At 47.7% G+C, this 10,687-nt stretch overlaps 1 protein-coding gene across 1 annotated transcript in view; it reads left to right on the top strand.

Annotated features, from left to right (window-relative positions):
• Positions 1-2,502: 2,502 nt before the first annotated feature.
• MOB2 (MOB kinase activator 2) overlaps positions 2,503-10,687 on the top strand; it is a 112,657-nt gene continuing 104,472 nt past the window's right edge. The window contains exon 1 of the mRNA XM_084287495.1: positions 2,503-2,720. Within this exon, the coding sequence (XP_084143621.1) occupies positions 2,704-2,720 (17 nt within the window). The 5' untranslated portion in view covers positions 2,503-2,703. The remainder of the gene's footprint in view (positions 2,721-10,687) is intronic.

The following is a 10,687-nucleotide window of genomic DNA, read 5'->3' as shown; positions in this document are numbered from 1 at the left end:
ATTTCCAGCCTGCTGAAGGATGCTTTGCTCCCTCTGTGTCAGGGCAGCCATCACCTGCTCTGCTTCTCTTCCACACAGCATCCCTGTGCACTGGAAACCCCTCAGACAGGCAAATCAATTCACATTTCTCTGCTTGACAAAGCTTCTCAGCTGCCCAGGATAAGCTAAGCTCCCTGGGAATGATGTTGCCTCTAATCAAGAAGAGAAAACTCATACAGCAATGCTGTCTCCTGCTCCTTAACCATAACCACAGCCACACTTAGGGATAGAAAAGGGACTGTGCAAAGCTCCTGAAACCATTTGGCCTCTTTGCTCTGTTACTCTTGTCGAGGTATCAGCTCTGAGGCCCCTCGGCCCCACACCAAACAGTGGGATGTGGAGGAGGGACAGGTGTTTCTGATGCAATATGCCAGCAAGGGAGCAAAGTTCACTTCCACTCCTTAGCGCTCTACAGCCTAAGTCGATGTTTGCCCACCTGCGCCTTGCGCTGTTCCTGCTGCAGGAGGTAATGTCAACAAAATCCCAGGCAGTAAAGACAGTTGCAGAGAGCCTGGTGCCTTGATTACTTCCTCATAGCCACTTGTCCCTTGCAGCACCGCTTTATTACCGGCTGGGCAAAGAAGCCAACTGGAAAGCCAGTATGAATATGGACTATATACGACAGACTTTGTCTGCGCTGCTATCAGATGTCCTGTTTTGTACAAATCTGGTCATGAGAACTGCATGAGGGAAAAATGAGGAAGGAAACCTTCAGGGTGGCTATTCCGAGGCAGCTCTCAGCCACCCTGAGCCAGCCTGGGGACTGCAGTACCTCTCTTCAGGGGTTACGGGACCTGAAAGAGCTCTCTGGTAGACCGGGATAGCCCTACGTCCATGCTGTCCTGTGACTTCCCTCCCTACCACGTCTGTATGTCAAGCATCGTCTCTTGTAAAGCATCTTATATTCAAGTCATGCAGACTCTTGCAAGCCTGTTGCCCTGAAAAGGACCACCCTTTTGCTAAAATGTGCATAGGGTCTGGCACAAAAGAGCCCTACAGCCTGCTAGGCTTGCTATTGTCAAACAAATAATGGCTGCAATGCATTTTTCAGAGGGTTTAGAAACAGAAGGAGAATTACAGGACAACCACTGGAGACTGCTATTGGATAGACGCATCCTCTGCTCTTCAGAGATGCTGATGGAGAGATGTTTCAGCAGGGGAGAATGTGAAATAGTGGCTCTGCCAGAAGGATTTCTAAGGTTTCCAATGGCTGAGGAGAGAAAGCAAAAAGCAGTAGCTATATTGTCTGCAGTATCAACTTGATGATTGAAAAGAAATTATAAAATAATCATCTGAAGAGAGACATACATAAATGCCTTGTGACACTGCAAAGTATGTTACAAAATATTAATAAAATAGCTGTCAGTTTCCTGAGTTGCTTTTGCACCAGTAATTCTCCCAGTGCCAGTTGCTGTATGTTTTCCTTGATACAATCAGGAGGAAAACAGCTAATGCGACATGACAAACTCATTGTATTAGAAGTCATCTCTGCTTTAAAACGTGTGTCATATGACTGAACACCCTACTCTGGGTACAATGCACCCCACAGTAAAATTGGATAGAGCTCATCCTTAAATGCCCTGCCAAAAGTGCTCCTAACAAAGGGCAACAAGAAAACATAATTCAAATGAGGGACATCTGTTCTCTAATGTTTGCAGATAATGACTGGATCAAGTGTCCGCATAAAGGATAATTATTTTCTGCAGATGGTTTGATCTGGTGTTTTAAACATTGTAAAAAATCTTTGTCCCAAAACCTCCATGAAGTATGTGGGGTTTTGCTAGCGTCAGACCTCTTTCCTGCTCTCTGGTACATTCTGTATGTGCAAGGGTAGATAAAAGTATAAAGGGTTAAAAAGTGTGGAGCTTAGTGATATGGTTTAGTGGAGGACTTGTTAGTGTTAGGTCAGAGGTTGGACTCGATGATCTTGAGGTCTCTTCCAGCCTAGAAATTCTGTGATTCTGTGCTTCAGCTTGAACACACACAACATGCATTTTTAAGTTCTGGTCTTCCTTTTTTTTTTTTTTTTTTATATTACATTAGTGGATACCCTAATAATTCTCAGCGTGAAGTTTTATTATAGGAGAGTGGCAAAATAAAACACTTGTGTGCCGTGAAAAGGGATCCGACCACATATTTCACTACTGCTGCTCCTCAAGCAGCCTGCAAAAGATGGTGCTTCCCTCAGAAACCTGGCGACCTCAGGCAAGGAGGAGCTCACAGGGAGCCCTAGGATGTACCCATCAACCACCCACAGTGCAGATTTTTGGCAACAGGCGCCCAAATTGCGCGATCTCCCCCAGCAGACCCGCCCAGAGGGGGCACATGGCTGGGGGGGGGGGGGGGGCGGCGGGACTACATTTCCCAGCGTGCCCCCGGGGGCAACAAATGGAGGAGGGGGGCGCTTCCGGGTTGGCGGCTGCGGGGCGGTGCCAGCGCCGTGTGTTTACTTCCGGCCGCCCCGGTGCGCGAGTGGCGGCGCGGAGGGGACGCGGCCGCCGCGGGACGGGGACGGAGCCGCAGCGCGGCCGGGAGCCAGCAGCCAGCAGCGGGGCGGCCCCGAGCGGCCCCGAGCCGCCGCCAGGACCCGCGGGGACCTCATGAGCCGGCGCTGAGGGGGAGGCGGCGGCCCAGGGGAGCCTCCCGGGGCGGCGGGACCCAGCCATGGACTGGCTGATGGGGTGAGTGGGGCGGGGGCGAGGCGCAGGGCGGCGGGGGCAGCCCCTCCTTTTTGGGGTGCAGCCCTCTGGGTGTTTTTTTTGGGGGGGGGAGAGGGGGGGCACTCCCTTTGGGCACCCCCTTTTGCGACCCTCTTTGGGGAAGCCCACTTTTGGGACACTCCCTACTTGGGACCGCTTTTTGGGGGCACCCCATTTGGGAACCCCTTTGGAGACCCCCCCCTTTAAGGGCTCCCTGCATTTGGGACCCCTTAGGGGACACCCCCTTTGGGGCACCCCCCCTTATGGGACCCTCTTTTGGGGCACCCTCCTTCGGTGCTCCCCTCTTATGGGACCCCCTTTTGGGGCTCCCCCATTTGGGGTCCCCATTTGGGGCCACCCTCACCCCGCACCTGGCAGGGCGGCTGCCTAACGGGCTGCGGGCAGCGCTGCCGGCCGGGGCTGCCTCCTGGAGCAGGGGCTTCTCCGGGGTAGCCCCGCAGAGCTGGAGGGGAGGAGGAGGAGGTGTGGAGGAGACCTCGCCTCGTCTCAAGCGGTTGCTGGCTGAAAAAGTGACTTTCCATCCCTTTTTTTGGGGGGCAGGAAGGCCAGACGTTGTGGGTCTCCCCGCTTCCTCCCGGTTCGGCGGCTGCCGCAGCGTTAGGGTGTTTTCAAGCTCGAGGCTTGCCAAGGTTTAAGTGGCTTTCTGTGGGGAGGAAGAGGAGACCTCAGCAGAGATTAAAGCCAACTCAGAGCCACGCCAGGGGGCTCGGATGGCCTGGGATTAATGGTGCTAATTGCTTAGAGACAGGAGGTAGAAAGCACTTTGCTGCCGGTTTTGGGATTGAAAGCCTCAGTCCGGGAGAGGGTGGTGCAGCTGATGGGTGACCTGGTGCGCGGTCGGTGTGTGAGGGAGGACAAACTTGGTTGCTGCTTCCATGAGCGGTGCTGGTGACCTGTGCTCGGGTGAACTGTGAATAATTCCGCTCCGAAATCGCCTGAGCAGCAAGTTTATGCTTCAGCAAAACTAGGATTTCGCTGCCCTTCGTTCTTTATGGCAGTTTGATCCTGTGCCTGAAAGTGATCTTTATCACCTAGGTTGTGTGATGTGCCTGCAATATGAGGTAAAAACCTGTTTTGTCACAGTCACTAGGCCTGGTGTGTTAGGAGGATGGTGTGTGTTGCCTCTTGCCTGCAGCTGAACACCAGTGAAAGTACGGCACTTGCTAATTACCTTCCAGTGAGATGTGACCGGCTCTCGAGGCTTCACTGGAAGTGCGTTCCCCCAGTTTAACGGGGTGAGTGCCCGCTGTCAGCGGGGCAGGTGTTGATGGCAGGGCTGTCCTCCAGCCCGCAGAGCAGCAGAAATGCAGTGTGTGAGACGTGTGAGAGGCTCAGCGTGCCCTAAACCAGAGTGCTTGTGTCATGGCCCTCTGCCCTACGCTGTTTTTTACATGGTCTTAGTGAAAGCACACGTGTAAACAACGAGCTTGTTTTATATTCTTGATAACTACCACACAGCGCAGGTGGTCTGTTTCATTTACTTTGTAAAAGGAAAAGCTGAGGTGCCAAAGGTCCGCTGCAGTTACGGAGAAGCTGGATGCGGCGCTGGTGCAAGACGTTGGGTGGCTCAAACCACCTCGTCTGTGTGCTCGGTGTCAATGACATTGGAAAGCAGAAAAGAATCAAACCTGAGATGAGCCACACCGTCAATAAAAGATCTGTTTCCTTCTGAGAAATACTGTGAGCTTCTTGAAGCTGCTGTGAAAAAATTGGCATTCATGCTGTTGTTTTTTTACCCGGAGTGGGTGGATCCGTCCACGTGTGGAAAAAGGCTCGCCTGTTTTCCCCATTGTAATGGGAATGGATCCTGAGTCACTTGTACGTTACACGCTTGTTCTCAGCTATTTCCTGGTATGTTTCTTGCCTGAGCAAAGCAAGTGCAGTGCTTGAGGTTTTCTCCTTTAAATCTGAGACGTATTTGTGGGGATTTTTTGGGGAGGGACACGGCAGGAAGGCAAAGCCTCGATATTTTGAAGGGGAGAGGGGAGGGAGGCCTGACAGAGCTTTTCTTACCCTGCCCAAATTAGTGCTGCCTGTAGCACGTGTGTCTAAATGCAAACATCCTTTTGTTGTTCGTGGAGAAAAACTGAGGGCATTCCTCTGTCCCAGCTGAAGCTTGGGTCGTGTTGCTTGCTCAGCCTTCCTTCAGCAAAAACTTCAGCACTTCCCGGCCCCTGCGTGGGAAGGGAAGGGCTGCAGAAAAACCTGCAGGGACGGCAGGAAAACAGGTTGCTCCCAGGAACCTCTCAGCCTGTGGCCATTTCTTGCTGCTCCTCCGGAGAGCAAATTGCATTGGTCTGCTCCTTGGACTTGTCACTCTCTCCTGGATGAGTTTTGTCGCTGACGAAGTGCCTTGATCTGTATTGTTTTGCACTGCTCTCGTAACGTGCTGCTTTGTGATTACAGCTTCATGGGTGCTTGCTCACAGGAACCCTCCTCGAATGCCTCACGTTATCAGCTGGGCTTTCCTAGCATTCAGTATGAGAAACACCCTCTGTATTTTAACTTCATATCACTGAGAGGTTAACCTCCAAGTGCAAGTGTGTTAAATTAGGCGACAGTAACAGTTGCTTCTGTTCTAGATCTCTACCCTTCAAGCTCCTGTCGCATTTATCCTATAGAAGACTTAGAGTGCGATCTGCTTTAGTCCTTGCCGGTCCTCCCCTTCGCTTGTGCCCTCCTGGGGAGGGGGAAGGGTAAGTCCTAATCATACCGCTAAGGGCAGCAGCCCAAGTGTCTCTGATCGCCTCCGAGTGCTTAATACACAAAAACAGAAGCTGGAGCTTAGGGAACAATGGTGAATTTCTTGGGGATTAACAAACAGCTATAGGCTTACGTGGTCACACAGCAAAACTTCTCTGGGTGCTCCCTTCTGCTTGTCCAAGTGCTTCAAAATCCAGTCAAGTTGTAGGGAAGGAAGCTGAACAAACCGAGCCGTTGGCATGTCACAGGATGTCCTCAGCTTAGCATCAAAATAAACCTCAAGTCTTCTCCGTGGCTGGTGTCTTTTACCCTTCTCCTGAGCATGGCCTTAATACTGCTACTGAGGGAAGCCCACGGTCTTTTCAGTGCATTCTCAATTGAAAAATAAAAAGATTCCCTTTTTGTTTTTCTACTTTTTTCTACTAATATAAAAATATTAGAAATATTTTTCTAATGCAATTTAGCCTGGAAATCGCTGTTGCTTAGTTGTTTTGCTCAGCAGCATCTGACAGGTCTGCCTTAGGCTTTGAGATTCCAAACTCTGTGTTGCAAATAGCATTGATCTGCTCTTGAAGTTCACTGGAGCAACAAAGACAGGCATTGTTCCTTCAGTTATGAAACTGAAATCTCATAATATGGCTTTAAAATTAACAATTACAAAGGAAAAGTATATTAGTGGTAGTAATAAACCTGATGTGGCCTGTTAATCTTCAACTGTGATGTCTGATGCTATAACATGCTTTTCCTAATCAAAGGATTATATACTGCAGCCTTTTTTTTTTTTTTTTGGTGAACTTTTATAAAAAGGGAGAGAGACAAAGTATTCTACTAACAATTGCCTGTTAAACATGAGACATTTTGGGGTTACATCTGTACCATCTGTACTATAACTGCAACCATGAGGACTGTAAGAGGTCGATGTAGTTGTGATGGCAAAAGACTTCAATAGATGCATCTCATACTGCAGAAGAAGTTCTTTTCCAGTTCAGGCTACTGGAAAAGCCTTCAGCATTTAGACTAGCCCTATGGAAAGGGACTGTTGGTGAAGGAAGCGTGGAGGGGAGAACAACCTTGCATTTTTTGCTTTGGAAGCCAGCTTCTGTTTCAAAAAGCTGACGGCATTCCTTCTCAATCCTTGCCTGAACGCCTCTGAGCACAAGGAAACCTGTGCATCCTCAGGAAGCAAAATGTTGCCTCCCAGCTCTTCAGTGAAGGTTATTTTATGTTGTTGGTATATCGTCAATCCATCTGCATCAGAGGACTGTGTTATTCCGGGATCGGAGTTAGATGTCTTGTACTCACGGGCTGCAGTGTCCAGCGCTTTTACAGGTGGTGCTGGTACCAGTAAATGCCACCCTCATGCATGTGGCTTGGTTTCGCTGTGGTACTCAGGACTTCCTGAGGTAGCTGCAGCACCTAGCAGCTTGTTTAAAAATAGCTGAACTTCTATTGTATAACAACTATTTTAACAATAAAACTTTTTCTTTTGGACAGCAGGCTGTCCAGCTCTGGGGGAAGGAGACTTGAGACACTAAGAAAATAAATTGTGGGAGCACACTAACTTTATTTCAGTGCATTATCTCTCTGCCTTTTTGTGCTTTATGGTGACTTGACAAAGACCCACAGCTCCTTCTCCCTTACTTAGTGGGGAGTGGAGTCAAAGGGAAGGGGCTGTCTGCAATGGGGATTCGCCCTGTCTTTGGTTTTTAAGCTGTAGCCCTTGCCACCCATGCTGTCAGCTACCCATACTGTTGTACCATTCACTGCTCAGTTATCTCTTCCTCCATATGTTGTCCTGGTGACTTGGAAAGGAGGGCTTAAAAATGATTGAGGGCTATCTTTTTCTCATGTCCCGGCCAAACTGCTCCCATATCTTCAGCTTTGAGCACAGTAAGAAAAGCAGTGGCCTAGGAAGATCAGAAAAATGCAGATGGAAGAAGATAGAAGCAAACTCCTGGTGGGAATATTTGTGCCTGAAGACAGCACAGGCATCTCCATGCTGCTCAGGTGCTCTGTCCAGTGAATGGATGCAGCTGTTCACTGAAAAATGTCTAATCCAATATGGTAACAGCCTTGACACTTGCAAATTTATGTTGTCACGTCAGTCAATCCATTGCAAACGCTGCAGATGTGCTACCTAGTATAGTCTTCGTCTCACCAGGACAGGTAACTGGGAAGTGTGTTGTGCAGAGACTGCACCGTAGCTATGCAAATTGAATCTTTTGGAGTATGTGCTGTGCTAAAGATTTCTAACAACACAGGAGAACTTCCATAGGTCTGCGCATTGGCAGATTCTTCTCTTACAGAAGGCCCGTGTCATTGCATTTATTTCATTTAGGTGTAATTGTCAGGTCCCTAAAATAAAACTAGCAGATTTTCCACTCTTTTTTTTGGATACAAGATTTTGTAGCATTATCCCAACAACGATTTTGAAGGATAGAAGAAAAACAACACCAACACTGCTGTTTTGCTGTCTTCCATACTGCTTTTATGGCAGTGTCTTTAAGAAACTTCCTCATAAGGCCTTAGGACGCTGTCCAGTTCAAAACACATGCTGGTGAAATATGAGTGATACTGTTATGCAGAGATGTCCTAGCACCGAGCTGAAACAGCTGAGGACTAGAGGAGAAAATACACACTAGTGTTGTAGTTCTGAGACAGGAAAAAAAAATCCCATATGCTAATTTACAGCTGTTAGGCTAAATCTTTGTTGTTTTTGAACGGGATGTATTAATTGTGAGGAATGAATCTTGTAGTGGGAGCAGTGAGGAATTATCAGGCTGTTTGCTTAGCTGCCAGCTAGTAATGCAACTGAAGCAAGAAGAGTGCTGCTGTCTGTGCCTGGCAGACCTTTATACACCAAGGTAGCTGATCACTTTCATTCTAGGTACTGCTTGAAACTTCCTAATTATAGCAAATGTTGCTATAAAAAGGAAGAATGCTGGAAGTTCTTCAGCTGCTGCAACCACGAGGAATGCTTCCCGCTTCGGTCCTCTCCAGTACGAAAGTCTCCTGCCTTTATAAGGCAGTCTTTTCCCCTAGGAACTGCTGCAGCCTCCCACCTAGCCCAGCTGCACCCTGTAAAGCCATTCTGCTGTTCCACTGACCTCACGACAGGTGTTTCCCCTGCTTTGCATGCCCTGCAAATTCCTGGCTTTGTGGGCTGTTTTCCCTGCTTTGAAAGAGCTGAAAGTAGCTCGGAACCAGTAAAACAGACACATCCAGTCCCATTGGGCAGGAAACGTTCGCATGTTCCTTATTTACTCCTATTTATAGGTGTAACCTCGTTACCTGTGGGATTCCAGGTTGTTTTCCATAGATAAGTCAGGTCTGTCTGTGAGCAGCTCCTGCTCAGCTCGCTGTTTGCCAACGAGACTTCAATATTATTTCATGCACTCTTATCGGCCGTGAGCCATACGTCTGCTAAGCCAGTAGTTACCTGTCACAACAACCAGCATAACATAGTCCACAGGTAAAAGAGTTCCTCCGTTAAATATTAACCTGTCAGATTCATACAGTGTATGTATAGCAGTGGAAAGGTGCTGTTTGTTTGATATCCCTGGGGACTCGTGTTCTGCAGTTGTGGAAGAGGCATCAGTACTGGCCAAGAGCCATTAAAACCACTCACATCTGTTGCACCATTATGGGTCTCTGGTTCTGAAAGGGCACTGGTGTATTACCAAGAGCGTTGCTTTCCTGCCATGGTTATCTTTTGGTATTTGTTTTACACTGCAGAGCCCTATTTGTGGAAGTGTCCTAGCATAATTAATTATTGAAATCTTGCATTTGTTGGAGAAAATTCCAAAATGCAGGATTTCTTTGGCACCTGTATTACTTTAGCAAACCACAGAGCTTGCATCACTTAAGCAGTTACTTGCCTTTGGTTAGTACAATGCACATAAAGCCTGGTTTGATTTTGTGAGCGTCCTTTTTCAGCAAGGGTTTTATATGGGGGGAAGAAGAATAAATCAGTCTCAAGGTTCCTGAAGTAAAATGAACAATTGATTTCCTTGGAAAAAGAGTTGAGTGTTCACAAAGGGTAGCAGTAGTTCTTCCTCGTATATATCTGCATGATACCTTCTCTGATTTTATGCTGGCATCATTATTCATGAAGGCTGGTAGGGTAAGATGCTCATTTAGCTGAAAACTAATCTGTGTTTTGTTTTTTTCATCTCCAGGTTAGTTTTCAGCTAAATGAGTTCCTGTAGCCTATTTGTGTAGCCATGTGAGTAACGTTAATGGCACTAGGGAGCTGGTGGGAGCACAAGTCTTTGGGAAGAAGAGGGACACTCTTTTGGTGGCAGCAAGGCTTTAAATTAATGGAATGTAATCATGAAGCAATGTGATTATTAGTGGTAATTACTCTAAATAAGTAGTGATTTTCTGATGTATCCTTCTGCTTGAACTGTATGGAGGAACTGCAGAACATGTGACAACGAGATGCTCTGCCTAGGCTGGTGCCTTGGAGGAGGCACGGAGCTCAAAGCTCCATCAGAGTGTCAGTCCTACTTCGGCACATTCACTTTATGGCTAAATTATAAATAGCTATCCAGTTCACTGTCTTTATAACTCAGCATTTATTATCTACTCCTCAGGTGGAAGAACCCCAATTTGAAGGGCGCTGGCTCTCCCACAGGGCGGAGGTAGTGGAAGTTTGGGTGCCGGGCTGAATCCAGCAGTCTGCTTCAAGGCAATTTCAGGAAGCCTGGTTCTCACACGCAGGCCCATGTAGCTTTGCCATATTTCTCTGGCAGCTTCCATCTGTTACATCTACTGGATGTGGGCCCACAGCAAGCATACTTGAAAGAGTAATAATAAGGGGCTGCAGTTTTTAGATAGCTGTGTATACAAGTTTGAACTCGGTCTTGTCAGATCTGCATATTCTGCAGTCACTGCTGACCTATTAAAGAGCTTTAATGCGGGTCTCTGCTCGTGGAATGCTGTTGAAGGAATCCCGTGCATCGCTTTTAACCCATGTTCTGCCTTCTGAAAACAGGGATGAGGCTGCAAAATCTGCTTACTGGGTTCAGTTGTGAAATGCCTGCCTTTGTGGTTTTTCCACTGATCTTACTCTGCAATAAAAATGAAATTTCACCTGTCTCCTTCAACGCAGGAAACTTTATAATGAATTATTTGTTTTTGCAACCACGTTGTTGATAGCATTACTGAAGGCTGTTAGATCAATGGGGCTGCTTAAGGAAGAGCTGTTGTTTCATTGCTGGCTG

The sequence above is a fragment of the Netta rufina genome, assembly GCF_964035555.1.
Source record: "Netta rufina genome assembly, chromosome: 5".
Lineage (NCBI taxonomy): Eukaryota > Metazoa > Chordata > Aves > Anseriformes > Anatidae > Netta > Netta rufina.
This window is presented reverse-complemented; position numbering and strand designations above follow the sequence as displayed.